The 20,641-nt window shown below is 40.6% G+C and overlaps 4 protein-coding genes across 10 annotated transcripts in view; 3 read left to right on the top strand and 1 right to left on the bottom strand.

Annotated features, from left to right (window-relative positions):
• Window positions 1–181: 181 nt before the first annotated feature.
• On the top strand, window positions 182–2,092 carry LOC118432042. Its single transcript, XM_035843545.1, has 2 exons — window positions 182–909; window positions 1,744–2,092. Exons 1-2 carry the CDS (start codon window positions 601–603, stop codon window positions 1,939–1,941), a joined length of 507 nt encoding a protein of 168 aa, XP_035699438.1. The 5' UTR covers window positions 182–600; the 3' UTR covers window positions 1,942–2,092.
• A 130-nt stretch (window positions 2,093–2,222) lies between these two features.
• Window positions 2,223–6,856, top strand: LOC118432041 (vimentin-type intermediate filament-associated coiled-coil protein-like). Its single transcript, XM_035843544.1, has 2 exons — window positions 2,223–2,790; window positions 5,462–6,856. Exons 1-2 carry the CDS (start codon window positions 2,356–2,358, stop codon window positions 5,552–5,554), a joined length of 528 nt encoding a protein of 175 aa, XP_035699437.1. The 5' UTR covers window positions 2,223–2,355; the 3' UTR covers window positions 5,555–6,856.
• A 1,772-nt stretch (window positions 6,857–8,628) lies between these two features.
• Window positions 8,629–11,380, bottom strand: LOC118432045 (protein mago nashi homolog; the record flags this gene model as incomplete). The annotated part of the gene is given in 5 exon segments (XM_035843547.1): window positions 8,629–9,532; window positions 9,826–9,908; window positions 10,518–10,628; window positions 10,855–10,913; window positions 11,278–11,380. Coding segments are annotated over 5 exon segments (444 nt in total). The 3' UTR covers window positions 8,629–9,432.
• Window positions 11,381–11,390: 10 nt separating this feature from the next.
• LOC118432010 (rho GTPase-activating protein 45-like) overlaps window positions 11,391–20,641 on the top strand; it is a 53,386-nt gene continuing 44,135 nt past the window's right edge. For 2 of the 7 annotated variants that reach the window (XM_035843478.1, XM_035843475.1), the window contains exons 1-2: window positions 11,420–11,849; window positions 17,464–17,797. In XM_035843478.1, coding sequence (XP_035699371.1) covers window positions 11,727–11,849; window positions 17,464–17,797 — 457 coding nt within the window. In that variant the 5' untranslated portion in view covers window positions 11,420–11,726. Of the gene's footprint in view, window positions 11,850–15,022; window positions 15,540–16,338; window positions 16,363–17,463; window positions 17,798–20,641 lie in introns of those variants that run through there. The other 5 variants (XM_035843476.1, XM_035843479.1, XM_035843477.1 and 2 more) reach the window with 4 other exon arrangements.

The raw sequence follows: 20,641 nt of genomic DNA, 5'->3' as shown, positions 1-20,641 counted from the left end.
GTCAGATGTAGTCAGGTGACATTAAATTCTACTGCGCATATGCGGAAGTTTGTCGTTGTGTAAACAAAACGTTACAAATATCAACAGAACCACGTGGACTTGTTTTAGTACGGAGGGATGTAGTTTCAAAGACTTAATCGAGATAGGGATAATGTCGAACGAGGTATTGTCACCATGGTAATCTGATGTTTTTGTTGATGGACATCACTAACGTTACGTGACATCCGGGAAAACCGTTCATTTCAAGTCCTGCATTAGCAATTAATGCTGGGTGACTTGCTGTACAAGGACTCTATTGATGTGTGCCATACAAGTCAACAACAGCTTTATGCGTGCGTCTGTTTCATTTTACAAGGTAACGTATACGTAAAATAAGTTGAAGATGAAAACAACATTACAACACTGTTGCCATAGTTGCGTATTCTTATGGATAAGCAACCATCCGTTCCAGAACGCCTTGTGTATTTCGAAAAGAACAAGAGCGTCGTGACGCAAAAATGGAAAGCCGAACCATCCTTTTTGTTGCGGTCTAAACATTAATTTCAAATACGTTATAAAGCGCTTGACTTCGTATCCTGTTGGAGTGTGTATAGTACGCCAATGAATCGCTCTGGAATGTCATTAACAACAGATAACGAGCACGTAGATGCAGTAAACGTGTTTTCAGAGGAAGACTCTGACGACATATTAGGCTGTTACAATCTGGACGACTTTTCCCGCGAGTATGTCGGGGACATGTCAGACTTGGAGGGGAAAGTTGCGGATCTTCGCGGCCAGGTTGGAGAGATCAGGGGTAACGGGAGGAAAGTCCGCGGTGACCTTGACGATCTGGAGATGAAGGTGGACAGCATGCTGAGGGAGGCAAGGGGGATGAGAAGTAGCGCCAGACAGGAAAAATATCTAGAAAAGGTGAATTCAGGGGTGCTCTCTAAATCAGTGATTTAGCATCTATCACAAGGGCTGGTCGTGTTATATATAGCTTTTACTACTGCAAATTGATGTTAACGTAATAATACTTCAATCAGTGACTTTTGAAAACACGTGGAACACGTACCTGAGCCATTGATTGAATAATGATTCTATTAACTTACTATAGTACTTAACTTACTCATACGTGACTGATGAGCCTCTTCAGCAAATAAATTGCGTTCTTGTTATAGTCGTAGTTAGTTATCTTTCACAAAATTCAGCTGATGGAAAGCTTGTTTTACATCTTTGTTGGCGTTCGTTTCTGTCTTAATCCCGCAAAAAACCCTATAACATTGTAAATCGCATGACGAATGTGATTGCGTCTCCCACTTGTCAAGGACGACGACTAGCGGTTGTTATCATTATTGCAGGCCTCCATTAGGACTTTTTGCTGCAATAATATCATAGGCTGCTAGATGTCGTTTCTGAATGGTGCAGGTTCGCTGGTAGTGGTAGTGGTACAAACGTACCTCCATAATACATCATGAACAGGTGGTGGTATTAGATGACCAAAGTGACCGCAATAATATCGATTTTAACCTTTATCTTTCCTGTAGTAAGTTGGTGGATGAAGGTACTAGTAACTCAAACTTTTGATTTAAAAGTGCTGAAAGCCATTCCCTGTGTAACTTGTTGCTAGAAAAGGAACTTTTTAAAGCCAGTTTCACATGAACTCAAACCAAGGAAGTTAAATGACCTCCTTGTCTGAACAAAGTTCGTCTTTCATTTTTCGCCTTCTGAAAATCCAACTGTTATCCGACTTTATCCCAACAGGTACTTTGTCGCCTGTCAGGGGATCCCTTGAACGACATCCCGCTGCAGAAGTTTGAGGACGTCTCCGTGTTCCCCACGGTCTCCAGACGGACCACACCGCCGCCCAGGCCGCCACGACCGGGGATCCTCAGCCGCTTCTTCAGGAGGAGATCTCAGCGAAAAGTCCGACCCGTTCCCGAGCAGGACGTAGTCGCTTGATCGTTCTTATTTCTGTATTTGTCTATGATAAAATATTCCGAATTGGAAATTGGAATGTTGAATGAATGTCTTTTTTATGATATGGAAAAGATTAAAGTGAAACTACCTTATCGTCCTTTTCTGTACATGTATGTGTAGTTAGCATGCAGGATTATTTTCTATTTCTTCTTTTCCAATGCCTCATTCAGCACTATACTTTCACAAGACAGACTTTTAACTTTTAGTAATCTACTGTATGCTTGGCAAGGAGCTCTTAGCTATTCATTCAGATATCCCATGGTTCTGCGCGCGCGTTTGACCTATGACCCGTCTGTGTGTCGCTGGCAGACAGCCTAGCCAGGGAGAACTCGGAAGTACGAAGTTGGCCACGTCAGGACCTGAAAATCACACTTTCTACATGTTTCCGGCCACCCGATGACCTCTGAAATGTTTTCCCCGACACGGACGAGCATTAAGGAAGCCAACGAGCACCTACAACAGCTGTACGGACGGGTGGCAGAGTTGGAGAAGACCGTACAAGAACAGGCCGAGTCGCTCATCAAGAAAGACGAGCAAATGCAGACCAGGTTGAAGGAAGTTTCCCAGGAGAAAGACTCCGAAATTGCCGAGCTAAGGCGTAGTTTGGAGGCCTCGGAATCCCACGTACAGAAGCTGGTGGCCTCGCTAAAGGAGAGGGACGCTACTATGCACCACTTGCAACACAAGTGCAAACTTCTGGAGGACATCAGTCAATATAAACCCATGTTGGAGGGGTTGCTGGCCAGGGTGGTGGAGGCGGATCAGATGGGGGAGTCAGACTACAACAGGAGGGTGTCGAACGGAGGGACGCCTAACGCCCATCATACACAGGTGTAACCATAGGGCACGTCTGTACCGTGTGTGTGCCTGGATGGGATATGCTTGCCTTGAAGTCAAAAATAATGTTCTATAACTTCAACTTTCAAGGAAACCCCCTTTTTTTTAAACAGACTGAAGTTACGCCTTGGCCTTGACCCATGTCATGACACCTTTGTTGTCACCTTAGCAATTGCACTGGAAATTACTAAGAAGCCTGCTTGTGTGTGAAAGCTTCCAATTGTCCATTTTTAACAGTGTTGTTTTAAGTTTTATTATACCATATGTTATACCAGCACCAGTGCTTTATAAAGGTATTTTTATGTAAGTGAAACAACCAGAGGGGCGAGTAAGAACAGAAAGAAACAACACCCCGACTCCCGGGATTCGAACCCGCGCCGAACCCGGGCAGCCGGATCACCAATCGAACGTGCAAACCGTTCGGCCATAAAGGCTTAAGCCGTTAGGCGTCTTCGGTTTAGCAGTCCTTGAACACCACTGTTACACTACTCCCCCTTTTCTTTTCAAGATTCGTCCTCGAATCTCCGAGATCGACATCCCTGTGTGGCACATACTAGCCTGTTACTCACAGGGCCGGTGTGGGAACCAGTGAAACAACCAGAGGGGCGAGTAAGAACAGAAAGAAACAACACCCCGACTCCCGGGATTCGAACCCGCGCCGAACCCGGGCAGCCGGATCACCAATCGAACGTGCAAACCGTTCGGCCATAAAGGCTTAAGCCGTTAGGCGTCTTCGGTTTAGCAGTCCTTGAACACCACTGTTACATAAGTTATATGTAATGTTATAGCAATCATGCAAAATTGTGCATTTGAAATCATGTCTTAACTCTTAAGACATGAGAAGTGAGCTGAGTGACCAAAGAGGTTGTATCTTCAATATACCAGTACGAGTATCTAGAGTAATACATCTTTATTAGATATGACCATAACTATTACTATTAGTAGGTAGATTTGTACAAATGTACTTAAGTATAATACAGAGTATAACATTAGGTGCAAGTTAATTTGCTTGTTTTTATCTTCAAATCAAAAAGTTTTGGAAACAATTTTACACCCACCTATGCAAGGCTGTTTTTATGTAATCAGACTTATTAGAGCACCTATTAGCATTTGTAAAGGGATGGCAAACAGGTTCAGCAAGTTTTAAAGGTTGCTTTGCCAAAGTTGGAAAGCTAGACTGTCAATTGTGAAGCCAAAGAACAAAGAACTTAAGTTTTTAAACCTCTTCTTGCCTGTCGTTACCTGTGGTCCACAGGTAAACATCAGGGACAGGGTTAAACGGTTCTGAAACTCAATGAACTGTATTTAGTATGTTCAACACATACACAAGTATTGTGTTCATGAAATAAACCTGTTCATTGAGGTGACAAATCTTGTGGAACAAGTTGTTTTGCTTTGTTTTTGTTTGTAGTTTTACCCTGTGTTGGCAAACTTTGCTATGTTTGTCGGCAAAGTTTCTAGAAATTTTCCCTGTTGCTGCCTTCTTACAATTGACAGTCTGCTTTCACACACCTACTTGGTAGCACCATTTCAGCTTCAGACTGCTATATTAGTTGTCAGTTCACTACTTAGGGTACAGCCAATGGGTACCATGGCTAACATTTTAATAGGCTCTTAATAACACTTTGATAGCTGGATCATGGAGTCACCATACTTCTAACCCCCACTTAAGGGTTTCTCCAAAAAAAAAATGACAAGTTCACACAAATTGGAAGTGTCAAAAGTGTGAAACCCTTGTACTTTGCACACATTTCTTCTAGAAGTTGTACCAGGTTTAACTGCATCTTTTGATTGTATGAATCATTTTCTGACAATCTTAAATCAAACGTACCAAAATATCATAACACAAAGGATGAAATTGATTATAAAGGCAACCACCAGATGTTTCTCTCTGCAGCATATGTAACCTTTGACAACACGTGTACCCAACCCAACAGCAGTTTACAAGTAGAACCTGTTCTCTATTGTGAGTTGGAACAAAGGTAGCCATTATGAGATCATCATCTGAAATTGGCCAAGAGGTGACTTAAGTTCAGCTATGGTTTCTTCCAAAATTTTCTGAGCTAGCTGAACTGTAAATTCAAATGTGAAATTGTCCAACCTGTCTAACAGAACAACCTATTTGACTGTCCACTCTGTAATAGAGACATCCCTTATGTAGAACACAAGAACATCCACACACTTGTTTTGTTATGCCCTATGTGTTACTAGACTTTTTAAGTAGGCAGTTCTCTTTTGTATAAAATGATGCATTTATCAATAGTCAGTGCTGACAAGCTGGTACATGTATTTGGGAATGATAACAACTAAAGCGAGTTTCATTTCATTTAATTTTTATCCGCATGGTAACCTATTTCTGTTGGTAGGAGAAACGAGGTATTTAGGGATATCAATTTGACGGACTGTAGAGTCAAACTGCAAATATTGAAAATATAGCAATTTGATATTAAAGATGTTGTAGTCTAAAACCACCATCAGTTGACTGATTATCCCAAATACCTGGTTCCTGAAAGCAATGGTGAACTTACGTTACATCATTTTACACAAAATCTTGACAACTTTTATTTCTCTCATACAATACTTCCTTGCATGTAGAAAAATGGAAGAAATTGTCTGATGTTTTACCAGTCTGATTGTTTTAACTATGTTCCCCTACCTGTTTCAGGTATACCAGAACTCTATGGACATGGACAACTCTCCATCCAGCAGCAACAGGCACTTCTCCATCAGTGAAGAGGAGGATGGGGGGCTGACATGAAGGACCTGTACTCTGACCTACAGACTTACATGTACAAGGACTTGTATACATTCATGGGATACTGTATAGTACACAACAGGACTGCCTGGAATCACATGGAACAGTTATATTTTCCATTTGTGGCTTTAGCCTCTAGAAATTCTATCCTTCAGATATATCTAGATACATGGATAAGAAGACAGGTACTGGTAACTTGTTGAAACCTTGCACTAGAATTCGTATTATTGAGGTCTCCGGGTACAAAAAATACATGTATTTAGAGCCAGAACGATATCTGTCATGCATGAGCTTCTTTGTTCAAATCCATTCATATTTTTATGTGGGGTCCAAGTGCTGTCTTAACCTGTATCATTTTTTGTCTATACTTATTTCATTCCATTATGTACATGTACTGAACTTCCATGTCAAAATGTTCCTTTTTCATATATGGCCATGATGAATTCAAGAATATGATCTCAGAAATTGATGGAGAAACTAGTATTATGAAGCACTTGTTATAGAATAAGTGTCATGCAGAATTCAAAATTTTCAGAATTCAAACTTTAGATGTAGACATCGTTGTTGTATAATTTAAAGATTTGGAACAGGATCTGAGCCACAGATCTCCATCTTTATATTGATAATGTACTGGTAATTGGACAAAAAGTCACTTTTTTTTTTCATAGTTACAGAGTTTTGATTTATTTGATAGATGTAGATGCACTGATCTACACTGTACCAATATCTTGTTTATGTGTGCATAGAGGGAAATGGAGACTGGTATCAATTGTTTACATGTACCTGTACTTCAAACCTGTCTTATGATTTTCACAAAATCAATACTGTGAATTGTTGCATGCTAACAGAAGTTCTACTGACATTGTTGCTTAGGGTAGGGTAGATTGAGAAAATTGTGCTTTTTATTAGTTGGTGCATGCCTTTGTTTTCATTTAGCAAATTATTATTTTGTCCAACTCCCTCCATCATAAAAGGTATTTTGACACACTCCATGACCAGTTGATCACTGTATTGGGGTTGGACACAATTAATAGGGTAATGTTTTATCAGCTAAAACCACAGTGTTTTCTGTTCACCCATTGCAAAACAATATTGTTCTGTCTTATTTCAATGATCAGAGTTAAACGAGCCTTCAAGTGTTGATGTGAAGGCTCAGCCACATGCATTGCATAATTTGTTTGTTATATGGTTTTCTTGGAGGCTATATCATATAGGCCTTTTCTGTCACATTGAACATCTATTGTATGAAGAATATGCCTGGGTGCCTGTGGGAGCGATGCAAAATAAAAAGTCTGTTACAAGTTACAACATAGCAAAGAATTCTACCATTGATGGTACATGTTATATTTGAAAGAACTCAGAGCTTATTTGTACAAATCTTACTTTTGAAATGTTATGTTGCCATGTTGAGGCTTTCTTGTAGTTCTTACATTATATAACTGTGATGAGACTTGTTTCTATCAGACTTAAAATGATTCAAGTACAATTTACTTAACCATAGATAATGTTACAGGTAAATCAATACACGATGTCTTACTACATGTTGTTATTATCTCTATGGTCTATGAACTTTATTGATATATGTAAATTGATAAGAGTGACAATCTGCTATAATATACTTTTAAATATTGCTACTGGTCTATATGCATAATTATGCATATCTTGTTTCTGTCAGTATTATCATATGATCTCTTCTTTGAATATATATAAATATGTATATATATACTTCTGGCAGCTACCATGTTTGTATCATTTGTAGTTTACTCCATACCCACATGCTAAAAGATATCATCAAAGTATACCAATCTCTAAACATGGTTTCAATGGTTATTGAGTCTTTGTGAACAAAGCAAGTACTGTTTGATTTAAATAACATTTTCACAGCATGAACCTTTGGAAATTTACACACTCCTTTTGCTGGGATCCAACCCATGGATGGCAGAGATTCTTCAGTCTCCATCAGAAAATTTACGCTGGCTAAAAGATATTGTAAATGCATTTGAGTTAGCGTGGATTTGCTAGGGAGAAAATTGAGTGTTTGTGGTGGTTTTAATTTCAAGATAGCATTATAGTCACATACATGTACTCTTGTAGCTGTAGTGCTGGTAGTCGAGTTTAGCCAAAATGCAGAAAATGATTTGCCATCTTTGATCATAGGTATTTTGCCCATGAAGTTCCAAGGGGAAAAGGGAACTGTACTGTGGGTTCACTCTCCTGGCCAGTTTCGTTACTCACCCGTTAAATTCTACCAGCCATAACCATAAGCCTGATGGACCCTAGGTTGCACTTGTGGTTGGGTTAGAAAGGGCTGATAATGATATTGACTGAATTGAGACACTAGTTACAGCAGTTGCAGTATTATCAAAACTGTTAGGGGGCGCTACTGAACAGTGGCATTGGGTACTTTGGATTCATATGGGGAACTGTGGTCCTGTCAGCCATTGGGAGCAGAGATTGAAGGATGCACCAATCAGAAGGTGATGTCTACTTATCATCTCTGTAGTAGGAGTAGCAGACATCTCATTCTAGGAGCCTAGCTCACTATTTCCTGGCACCACAGACCTGTTATGACTTTCAGAGAAGTACATGTACTTGGCTTCTTTTGTATAGAGCAGGCTTTTAGCCAGGCATGCGTCAAGGTGTCATCTGGACGCCCTTTTCTTAGAATAACAAGAAATTTGATGCCCCTGGACGCCCTATACTGGGGAGAAAATCCTCTGACAAGCATGAAATTCTGATTGACCAGGGATGCTACAAGGTCATCAGTGGTCACAGTCTTCTACTGTGACATCTGTAACTGTATTTTTGCCTCTTGGGATACCTTAGAATGCACTACTTTAACTTACAATCATCAAAAACTCTGCACCATGGAAGGTGGATGCCCCCAGACCCCCATACAAAAGTCACTTACCGCGACTCACCAATAAGTTTGGACACCCTATTATAAAATCCTAGCTAAAAGCCTGGTATAGAGAAACCATGGACATAATATTACATCCACGGAGAAACAAAAAAAGAGGTACTAGTAGATCTATGACATCACTTCACACACACATCGATCACCGCTCTTATTGTAAAGTGAAGGAATGATGTTTATTTTGCACATGGTAAACCGGTGTATACATGTATACATACACTTTTTCATCTCAATACAAGACTATCTATAAAATCCTACACAATGTGAAAAACTTCCAATAGGAAAGGCATCCTGTTCCTTTCAAATGCTTTTGTGGTTGTAGAAAAACCTTTCGAAAAGAGGAGGAATATATTCAGTATTGACTACTGTGCAGACAATACTGATAACAATGACCTACATGTGCATTTTGTTTTCTGCATAACAAAAACTGAAGATGTAAAAGGTTATACAGTGTATTTCCAAATTACCAGGTACATTGATTTCTTTGCCAGAGTCTTTACTTCAAATACATGTGCATGGAATTGAAGACGTTCTAAATCATTACACTGTTGTAAGCTAACATGGCAGTCCAATCTGATTTGAAACATCCCTGTCTGCCTATCAAACTTCTTTTCCCTTTAAATACCGTCCCCTAACAAATAAAACAACTCCATAAAATAAAAAAGCCCAATGTACAGACTGCTTTACAGACTGGCTATGGATAATCAGGTTTCACAGGATACCATTTACAGTTTGTAGGATATTTGTTCCTAATGGCCACTGTTATATATACCTATCTTGTTGGTAATGCAAGGTTTTAATAGGCACAGGTCAGGTTGTACATATGCAACTTGATCAACGCTTAGATTGCTGAGAAAAAAGTAATCTTCAGCTCAAAGGAAATTACAAAAATCCTACAGACTCACTTTACCTTATAAGACTAGATCTGATGCTACACACTACTAAGTACAAGACATGAAACAGCCTAGATGGGTTTAATCTTGAAGTGGAGGCCAATGAGAGAGAACACCAGACACTTCAGGTCTTGAACCAGGTAGTAGAATGCACGGAGGCCTTCTGGGTCTCTGAAAATACATTCACATGGATGGGTTAGAATAACTTGAGATATGAAGAGGAACAGACGTGAAAAAGACTGACTTCTTAAACTGAAAACACCTTGGATCCAAACATATTGGCAGTAAAATTCTGACAATTAATTCCATTGAATATTAGCACATATGCACAGGAGGAACTACAGGAGGTGCAGGTACAGATTACAAGGCAAAGCAGATAACCCAGATGTATTTATCAAAGACAACTTTTACCACATGTTCTACAGTTATTTAAGACACCTACAATTCTATGAACATACACTTACTTGCAGTTGTTGACATCGATGAGGGAACCAATCTTGGATGTTGTGAATGAGATGTGCTCGTCCCCCAACACTATCTCCAGCTCCTGTGGGTTCAATAGAAATAAATTAATCTTAAACAACCAGAAAAGATAAAATACTTTTTCATTCTAACTTCTGAGAAAAGCATGCCTTGTGTGCTTTTTGTGCATATGAATTTGTATGTGTTTGTTAGTGACCCTACTAAATACTATATATGGTATTAGTGAGAGAAAATTAAAAGTTAAAGTTTGCCCATGCATCTAAGATGCGTAGGGTGGCACCCATCTCCACTTCGAAGCCCTTGGGCCACACATGTGCAAGTCACTACAGCAGGGGGCTGGTCTGCTGGTAGTGATGTGTGTTTAACTTCCATACTCTTCCTCATTAGTGCTGAGTGCTAAGCAGAGAAAGCAGCATGTACCATTTTTTAGAGTCTTTGTTATGACTCGGCCGGGGATCAAACTCACAACCTACCGAATTCAAGGCGAACACTCTACCCACTCGGCCATTGCACCGGCCATGAAAATTGGATCAGGATAATGTGAATGGCGCTTTGTACTTTTTCTGACACATACAAACCAGTGGTTTGGGGGAAGGATTCCTATGTGTCTGAATCTCTGATGCAATCATGTATGAAAGGGAATTTAGGTAAAGTATTATCCCCAGGATTTTACCTGTCTTCCTACTCTGTCTGGTGGTGGCCACAGTGTGTCGTCTTCCTGCATGATCTCACTGTCCTCAATGACTCTCTTCAACTCCTGCAGCACACTCTTGTGTACATAAGCCTGGAAGGACATAGGGTAAAGGTTGTCTGAGTCATCGTTAGATCAGTAAAAAAGAAGTCAAGCTGTGTACTATAAGTGCATTATAATCATAATTGTCAATTGCTGAAAACCAATTCAGCAAAACTTGTGGAACACACTCGTATATTTTGTGACCGTCATTTATTCATTTTGTCAGAAAAGGTCAACTATAACATGATAAGATAAAACAACAGCATTGTGTTCCTACCTCTTTTCTGATCATGGTGTCATTCTTGTAGTTGGAGTTGTTTGCATATCGCAGCTTACCTGAAAGAAGACAAAAAAACGTATAATTTGAGCATCAAGGTGCAACAAGTATGGGAGGGGGGCGAGGATAGCCATATGAGGAAACAAATGATTATGTTCAAAGGCTTTCATTTGAGGTTATCATTGATAAATATTGACCTAAAAACTGCTTTTGGTCGTATATGAATACGACAAACTTCTTCTAGGCACCCAAGTTTTGCAAAAATAATTTATGTGAACCAATCATAATTTAGGCCATGCGTGTGAAACACAAAGCAGCATCACACGTTAGGCGGACTTTACGCTTCCGTCCTTGGAGTTTCTTAGCCCTTAGACGGCAACTTTTGAACTCTATAGATGTTAACGTGCGTGTAGAACCACCTACCATCTGGTCTGAACTCAAACTCGAGGAATTCGTGGCCGAATTTGCCTTTGTGTCCGACGTAGTAGCGGAGATAGAAATCGTTGGAAGCCATGTTGGACCAGCTCTGAAGTTCCCGGATGCAGGCTGAAAGTCGCGTTGTTTCTCGCTAAAATGTCACGTGATGTAAACTTTGTACGAGACTCTGCGAGATTAGCCAATCAAACTTTTCATGGCCGCCGTCGGAAGGGAGTGAATCACACAACGGAATCAAAGTTTATTCAGCGGTCCCAGGCGTCTCGATCGCCCCGGTATCCAGCCTCACCCACCCAGATTGACTCAGAGGAACCCCTCGGTAGCTATGCTGGCAGTTGGGACTGAAGTGTAGAGGGGTTCCCGTGGAATTCGGTAGGGAAATCCGTGTGCCTAGCTTTCCGTGGGGGGTGTCGGTCCCCTTTCCTGCCGCAAGCAACATGTCAGAAGTCAAGAAGTTCTTGAATCGGACGGCTCGTAGGAAAAAGAGCTCATTGAGAGGAGGAGCAGTACTGTCTGCCCTGGACTATGGAGAAATGTCTCCCTTGCCCACGCCTTCTCTGGTTAGTATACCTCTCCTGATTTTGTCTAAATCATTTTTCCACAAGGTATGCCGGCTGCTTGTCAACCATACTCCAGCTGGTTTCACTATTTTCTGTAACTGAGTGGCCCTGAGTATCACTAGTATTTACTGTAGTACTTTAGGCATCGATTTCCCATATTTTATTCTTCCGAACTGTCTGCCCCTAACCAAGGACCCTAACCCTACTTAATTTTCTTGACACCACACCATCAATGAGAAATAGATAGGATTTTTTTCTTGGCAAATAAATTATCTAAACTGCAACTGATGGGCTTTTTCCATGTTTGTGGACGGAAAAGTAAACAATGTACAATCCTGTTTTTATACGTTTACAAAACACGCCAAACCAGCGTTCTTTGAACCGTACCGACTTTCGTCCCAGGTCCAATTATGCATGTCAAAATGTGCTCTCTAGAAGGCAAGAGAAAATGATTCCCAGCTTGACGAGGCCACAACCTTTTCTAACCCCTGGGTTTTGCATTGGGGTCAGGTTTTTCTTCAACAAGAGGGCATCTGTATTTTTCTGAGGTCGCCCTAACTATTTGCTGCGAACTGCCTGCAGCGCAAACACAACAGACCTGGGGGGACATTTCTGGGCTTGACGCGAAGCCATTTGGGATCAGGTCTTGGTCAGAGTTCTCTCCTAAGCTGCTTGCCTGCTCTCTGCAGCTTGATCATGCTTGTTTATGCATGGCACAGAAATTCCGTCATGCAAGAAAAGGGAGATCCTTCAGTGGGACTTTCCAGAGCTTCTAGGTGGTAAGGTAACTGTAAGACTATACCTCTGGAACTGTCTGTACAAAGCATTATCGTATGGCCCACAGCTTAAAATCTGAGCTGGTACCTCCCAGCTACTGGTGCCAGGGGCTCAGATGAATCACCACTTATTTAGGATTATTTCAAAATTCTGAGGAATGTCAGAGATTCATCGTTATAATGACATACCCTTCAGGTCTGTTTCCTGTTTACCCAATTACAACATATTTTATGGGTCAAACTGTGTCAAAACACTTCCTGTCACTAGCATGGAAAATATGTCATAAAAATGATGTCATTCCTCTTTGAGGAGATATTGTAACCATGAGTAAAATGAACCAGCAGAGTCCTGCATTCTTTTTATCACTAGAATACAGCTGTATGCGCAAGCTTAATGATTAGGAAAATATGTTGGAACCTTACTACTGTTTTGCTACAGCATCTCTCCCCCACTAGTAAGGACGTTATATATGATGTCCTTGCCACTAGTAGTAGTAAATACTGTTTAGGCCAGTCATTTAGTCATTTGTTGAACCCAAGAGGTGAAGGCCAAAAAACCCATTCATAAAATGATCTCTTGAATTGGACCCTTGATTATCAGTAACAGGTGCAGGGATGTAGATGTGATGACTAGAGGAAAATACATTTGTCATACCAGTGCAAGCATGTGTCTATTTCTATTCTGTCAAGTAAAGATGCTTTGCCTTAGTTTGGAGGGAGACATTCATGTGATTTGTTCGGGATAGCATACTACTACATGTAGTAGGCTTTATTCAATACAAGGTATTATTATCATTGAATTGAGTAGCAATGATTATGAATGATATTTCATCAATTTGTAGGACAAATATCCGCAGGTTTTTCAAAGCAAAAAATCTTTCAATGCACTTGCAGCTTGAAGTAAAATCAGTTGTAGTAGTCTTTTTCTGTAATTGCGATATGTCCATTCCCCAACCTTAGAGATATTCTAATAATGATATGTATATGGTTCGCCCAGAAAGTCAAGTGTGTTGCTGAAACTATCTATCACTCAGTAAAGGTGTTGGGCATCAGGGCACTGTTTGTCCAGGTGGATTGTTTTACAAGTGAGCACACTATTGGTAAATGAATAAGTAGTGCCTAGTTAGCCAAGAGGGCTGCGTTGTAGTTCAGGTTACCTGTTAGAGGCTTGTGTTGCCCTGTTGGTTCTATGTGCTTGATGCCTGTACTAGACCCTCCCTCTACCTCACGCCAACGCTTGGAAGTTTACGGTTCAAACTGACCATCAAGTAAAAGGTCCATAAATGGTGGAGTTTGTTTAATAATGGGATAATTACATGGTAATGTGTTTCCCCTCTATTGTGGAGGTGAATGCCTGGTCCCTGGTAAAACCAACATAATAGTGATTAGGAGTACTCGGTGTGATTTGGGAGAGCAGACAGTCAGCATAATCCCAGCAGACTCTCTATTGTGATGTTGCATCAGCAAAAACAAAGGGAACCACATCGAGTGCTACACCTAGTCAATTGTACATGGATATTGATCTAATGCTCATTTGCTGGGTTAAGTCATGTAAACAGACCCGAGTACCAAAGCCATGAGTCACTTATTGATTTTACAATCATGCACGCTGCATTTGTTTACAGTCAGATCTGCCACCTGTATAGTATTATTTGCCATTAATCCAAAAAAAGCAATATTGCTCTAGTTAATATGTAATTTATATAGCATTTGTCTGTTGACGAAGCATTTTATTTCTAGACATAGTCCATCAGGTGTATTCGTTTTCTATAGTATCAGTTTAGTCTTCTTTTTTCTTTTGATTAGTATATATAGTACATAAACGATGGTAAAGTGATCTAAATTTTGTATTTGAGTATGGCACAAGTCTGCACAAGTGATACATTACAGTTGATTTTCTATCTAAACATGTTTATAAATAATGATCTAATTTATATAAATTGCTCACTCATTGATGTTTATATGAAGAGATATCTAAATCAAATGACCTTATTATACTTTGAAACATTGTAATATGATATCATTCACGACATTGCCAGTTATGTCTGCTATGAAAAGTACAATCACACCCAGAGCCTGGCTAAACTACAAAGGTTGAGAAGTAATCCATTTGTTATTTGTCTGGGTCTTTATGAAAGCATTGTTTGGGTGCCTCTCTCATGCTCAGCTCTCCTCAACAAACCGCTGGTGCGTCCCGCATAAAGAGGGCTAAGCCAGCTAGATTTACCTAGGATCCTGTATTTGGGTCTGAGTCCAGCAGGAAAAGGTTTTTATCCACATATTGCCGCAAACTTTATCGCTACAGGACATTTCTGCTAGTGTAAAATGAGGAGCTTTCTTGCCTCGTCGCAGACTGGAATGGTAAGTACTTCAGGACCGTTAAACTGTACGTGCTTACACCAGTCACAGGTAAATAATCAATCATGTAGTTTACAACATGAGAGGAGGGCATGTGCTGTTGTGGGATATTGTCTAATTGATCTTTTCCATTGAAACAGAGAACAACTGTGGTGTCTCTCATACAAATCTGAGCTCTTTTTCACAATGAGAGTAACAAGGGATTCCTTTAGAGTGGAGCTGAAGCATTAAAGAGGTCAGCTGAGATTGTTGTGTGTTCGGCCTATCGCATGTCCATATAGCCTGGAGGGCTACACATTGTAACATTTCCCATGATTGGAGCAGGGAGGAAACTTTGATCAGTCTAACATTACATCACAGGAAACAGGTCCAGGCCATACCAGGACAGAAAGGGCCCACATATCCAGGCCATTTCATTAGATATTTCCGGTGCCCACATAAGCCTGGCCCAGAAACTTTTCCTGGGGTAACCACAGCTTGGCACTCATGCGTGGAGAAAATGAAAATGGCAGAAAAGGCGGGAGAGGAAGAGAGCCTTGTATGAAGAAACACCACTGTAAGTAACAGAGGGATGCAGTCTGTTTGGTAGTAGAACTACATGAAGCAGACCTGGTTGAAAAGTCAGCAGTGGCCTTCTTGTTGTGTATTGTAGCCAGACAGCTGTGCTCTCACTAGACTAGAGAGCCCCGTTGTTTTTTGAAACTACATATTTGTTGGTTCAGCCACACTGGCAATAGAACCTTTATTGTGCTTGCCATGTTGGTACAGAATTAGTTTTCTTTTCAACAAATATGTCAAGGCCTTGTTTTGGGTGGGTTCAGTCCACAATTGACAATTATTTACATGTACAACAAACATTCTGAAGGTGAACACAGAAGAAGGTATTGACTGCGCTCTGTTGTATTTACATTTTTGCGAATTATAGAAGTGCTATTTGCTATTTGGATGGAGAAAAAGAGTATGGAAAGTTATGAACAGTCGAGGGTACTTTGAGTTTGAGGTATGTTGTGCATTGTGTGGATAGCAACAAGGGCAGTACTAAGTCTATGGATATCACCATGGGGTTTGAACTAAAACAGCTAAAAGGGTGAAGTACATCTGTCATCCATACTCTCTCTCACTGTTTTTTTAGTTCCCCCCTCCCCCTCTGTGACCTCATTCCTGAGTCATTTGGAGTTCATTCATGGGGATTCCTACCAGCATATTTTTGGGGCCTGTCAATTTGGCCTGTTTGCTTATGACAAGACTAGGATTCTTCCCTGGCAACCAATTATTTGTGGTGGCAGGTTTGCTATGTGGTGGGCAGGTCGGTTCATTCCATACATGCACAGACTGGGGGTAAAGACTGATGAAAATACGTCTCAAGTTGTTTCTCTAAGGTAAGAAGGGATTGAAGGAGATGTGTAAGACGTCTTTTGTACATGGTTGAGACATGGGTAAGATGTAGGTCTATTATCCATCCAGGAATATGTAACATGTATTTTTTTCCTTCAATACAATGTTTTTCCAGCTCCAACCTTGCAGTACTGTCTGTAAGGCCCCGTTCATGATACAAAAAATGAAACGGTTCTATCGGTTACTATCGGTTAGGCCAGCTGAAACGGATAAGTTTTGTCATCATGGACGGTCCGAAACGGATCTGAAGCGATAGGAAACGGTTTGTTCGGAACCTCCTCGCGAGGTAGTATTGAAACGGTTTCTTCCTTATCCGGAATTGCGAATTTGTATCATGAACGCAAAAGCGGCGCGATCCGTTTTACACCCGGGCATGTGCGTTCATATTTGAGGGCGCCACGGGGGAAAAGTACAATTTTTAATCTGTCATTCGGGTGTTTCGGCCGTGTTTTCAATTGTAAAATTCGTTTTTATTATCGGGCCGCCACCTAGTCGAGTGAGGAGCCAGCAGTCCTGATATCGCAAGGGGAATGTGTCAGGAGATCCAGTGGAAATGTCATAGCATGGCATATATCGGGACCACAATGTTTTCAGAGGCATTTTCAATGTCATAACAGAACCCAGCTTCGAATACAGTAAGACATTGGTTCAATTTCGATAAAAGACCAACAATCTGACACAGAAGTACAAGTTTGGGCAAGATCACAACAACCTCAGGGGTCAGAGGTCGCATTTTCGTGCATTACCATGCCTTTTCAAGGAACTGAAACGGTTTGCAAGTTTGCATCGTGAACGCAAAATGCAAACCGTTTCCTGTCGTTTGCTGTCGGATTTCCAGGCCTAACCGATAGAACCGTTTCATTTTTAGTATCATGAACGGGGCCTAAGACCTAGTACTGTGGTCATATGAAGGTAATTGGGCAAGCTGGATGCATTCAAATTGTTTCAATATATAGACTTGTTTAGTTATTTTAACTAATATATCATCATAAGTAAGCTGATATTCTTTTTGGCAAAGGGAAGAACAGTATTTTTCATGCAGTTTGCTTCTCATGTCACCAACTTGGTCTCCTTTCCTCCCTCAGAATGGCAGACCTGCTCTAGATTTCACAGACGGCTCCACCGCTGACTCCTTGGGTCTCGAAGTTCGTCCCATGAGCGTGAACCTTCCCAGGAAGCACCACACCACGCTCTCCGGGAGTATGAACATCTCGCGGCGGATGTCTGGCGCCGCCCTGTCCGCGAGCAGCGGGAACCTCGGGATCATGCGAGCGGCGAAAAGCGGTTCCATGACCAGCATGAACTCGGAGCTGTTAGACTCACATATCGTTGATCAGGAGGACATTATATCACTCACACACGACGTCAGAAGCTTTTCAGACGCCCTCGCAAGGCTCAAGAACATCTTCCTAGACATAGGTACGTTTACGATCCTTATCAACACTTATTGCTTTGCTTTCAGTACAATATGTGCAAATAGTGACGCTTGTTAACCAACTGCAAGAAGAATAGATTATCTAAAAAAAATCCTAATGATTGTAATGTGTTTACTATAATCATATGTAATCATGTACTTTTTATGTATTTTTTTGTTGTAATGGACCATGTACCTTGTACCTGAAATAGAAGAAAAGGAGAATGCTTTTACTTTTTAGAATAACGGTCACATTTGAATGCCATCAGTCAATCATATTGCAGCAAATAGCTCTAATTGCTGCTAATAGCTCTACCGGTAATTGCTATTCAATTGCTATTTTAAGAGTCTAAATGCTAAGTCAGGCCCAAGTGTGCACACCAACATTGTTCCTCTTGCTGTTTCACTTAGGTTGCAGTTAGGCATTATGTATATGCATTGTACTGTCTCATGTTCTTTGTGCCAACAATTGAACTGGAATAACCTTTAACATGTGTTAGCATAGTGGCAATGTCGTATATTAAACACAAACCCTGTTATATATAGATATTGTACATGTGGTGTGCTTAGATAGATTGTGGTGTGTGAAAATTGAGTATATATATATGGGAGGGGGGCTGCGTGTACCACATTTTGGACTGTGTCTGTTTCTCTTCATGTCTGGGTTAATGGAAGGATTATAACACACTTCATGGTGGCACAAGATTTGTCTCACCTGAGTGGAAAGTATGCACAGGTAAGTGGGGGACTAAGGGAGAGCCAAGTTGTGTCTTGGGTTTGTGTACAGACTGACTTTCATGGACAAATTTCACCTCTCTTCTCCCCTCTTGAATGGACTAGTCTAACCCCGAGGTTACAGTTGTGTTGCGGCAGTATTTTGGTGTCTGTAGCACGCCATTCTTTTCTACCCATCCCCCCCCCCCCCCCCGGAATGGACTAACCCAGGAGATGTACTGTACTTGTCTAGTGTCTGTAACATACCATCCCCTTCCCCCTCCAGGAATGGACTAATCCATAGAATAGTAAGTTTTGTCCCAGAATGTTAGCCTTGCTGTACTTTCAAAGTTGTCTTAGAAGACCACCCAAGGGACTGATAGAATATTATCTTCTTAAATATGTGGTCTTCCTAATCCTAGGGAAAAAAGAATGCTGACATGTATACTGCTTCCTGCAGTATACCCCTTCTAGGAATGGGCTAACCCAGAAGAAAACCTGTGTGCCCAAATGTTATTATGTAGTCTACTGTCTGTACTGTAGTACGCCCTGGGTGGGAAAGAACACACATTCTTGTGGCTAGATAATTTCATCTGGAAGCTTTGGATTCTCAGGGCCCCCAGAGGTGGATATTTACATGCAGCAATGTCTACAGGTGTTCACCTTGTTGGAGTCTTTGAGCCAACATATTTGATGGACAATTTATGCTGTTCTGTGACCTACTATTCTAAGTACTTAACCTTCAGTACAGTTTTGCTGGAAAAAAATGTGTTGCAATTGCAAAACTCATTCATTTTTTCAGAGATCTTTCACCACAGTGTTCTAGCCAGCATGAAATTTTTTTCCATCCCCTGGATTTTGAATAGAAATCCTGTCAAACTTCAAAGGCTCGACAGTCCAAATGGATCCAAGGGCATGCTCTCCACGAAAATTTTTGAAATCTAGACCCTACAAGAAATACTTCCATATTGCGTAGTCTACAGCGAAGTATTTTGTTTCCTGCTTTGGCATAAAAGGTTCTGGACAATCCACTCAGTAGACATTTCCTGCTACTAAAAGTCCAAAGGTAAATAATTTAACAATTTTGTCGGAAAGCCCTTACTTAACCGTGCCCTTTGTTGTGCTCTGTAGTTACAAAAAGCACCACAAAGCATGGAAATTTGTCAAAGTAAAAACATCCAGAACAGGGCCATTTCTCTTTCAGTGCATCTTTGTTACACCTTTTCAGGAGAGTAACCATCTACGCCCCTTTTGTGAGTTAAATCTGTACCCATTTGTGCGAGATGCCATGTTTCTACTCACCCATGCCGCTCAACTCTGCTTGTTGTTGTTCCCATTCGCTCACCAAGAAAGGTGTTTGGCAAACTATACGCCTGCCTTACTGCCAGTGTTTTTACAGCAGATTTAGGAGAAAAGTTAGCCGACCACTTATATTGTCAAGCATACTGTAAAGTTATGACAGCGACGAAAAGAGTTTTGAAGTCAAGTCAGCTGGAACGTCTGATATCCAAGTCGTTATGTGATATTTTCATAAGTTGTTGTCTCAAACAAATACCTTCAGTTGTAAATGACTATGTTTGGCTTTATTTATTCAAGGTAATGTTTTAGATATGAACTCTTACAGAAACTTTCCTCAGTGTTATAACTGGGAAATGCCATATTGTCGAACACACCGGTCATTTTTGCAGGCTGGTCTTTCATATGAATAATAATATTAGCTCTGCTTGTTACATTTTTTAAATCAAAATCAGTAAAAGCAACCAACATATCAAGCAAAGCATAGGACATTTTGTTAACCACTGCATTAAAAGAAGTCAACGAGAATGGATATAAATTTTTATAGTGCACAGATTAGACATTTGTTCTATGTACACTATTATTTGTTCAATTGCAATTAGCATACAAGCATGAACTTGCAAATAGAGTCAACATACTGCCTCTTTATATAATATATTCAGCTTGGTGCAGTCACACAGCTATTGAATTGAGTGTGTAAAGAGATTTTACTCCACTGTCTGAGAGCACTCACAATGTTTACACTTGTCTTGCCTCGTCCACATTACAGAATAACTGTCGTTGGTCGCTGCTGATTCTGCTTTGCTCATTTGAATGCAAACCTTAATCCCAAACAGCTT

The sequence above is a fragment of the Branchiostoma floridae genome, chromosome 15 (assembly GCF_000003815.2).
Source record: "Branchiostoma floridae strain S238N-H82 chromosome 15, Bfl_VNyyK, whole genome shotgun sequence".
NCBI classification, from domain to species: Eukaryota; Metazoa; Chordata; class Leptocardii; order Amphioxiformes; family Branchiostomatidae; genus Branchiostoma; species Branchiostoma floridae.
The sequence above is the reverse complement of the archived record's forward strand: the minus strand, read 5'-3'. Positions and strand labels throughout refer to the sequence as shown.

Coding starts and splice junctions, on each gene's coding strand:
- LOC118432042 (XM_035843545.1), top strand. CDS start 601: ATGAATCGCTCTGGAATGTCATTAACAACAGATAACGAGCACGTAGAT. Junction 910..1,743: donor AGGAAAAATATCTAGAAAAG/GTGAATTCAGGG, acceptor TTATCCCAACAG/GTACTTTGTCGCCTGTCAGG.
- LOC118432041 (XM_035843544.1), top strand. CDS start 2,356: ATGACCTCTGAAATGTTTTCCCCGACACGGACGAGCATTAAGGAAGCC. Junction 2,791..5,461: donor CTAACGCCCATCATACACAG/GTGTAACCATAG, acceptor TACCTGTTTCAG/GTATACCAGAACTCTATGGA.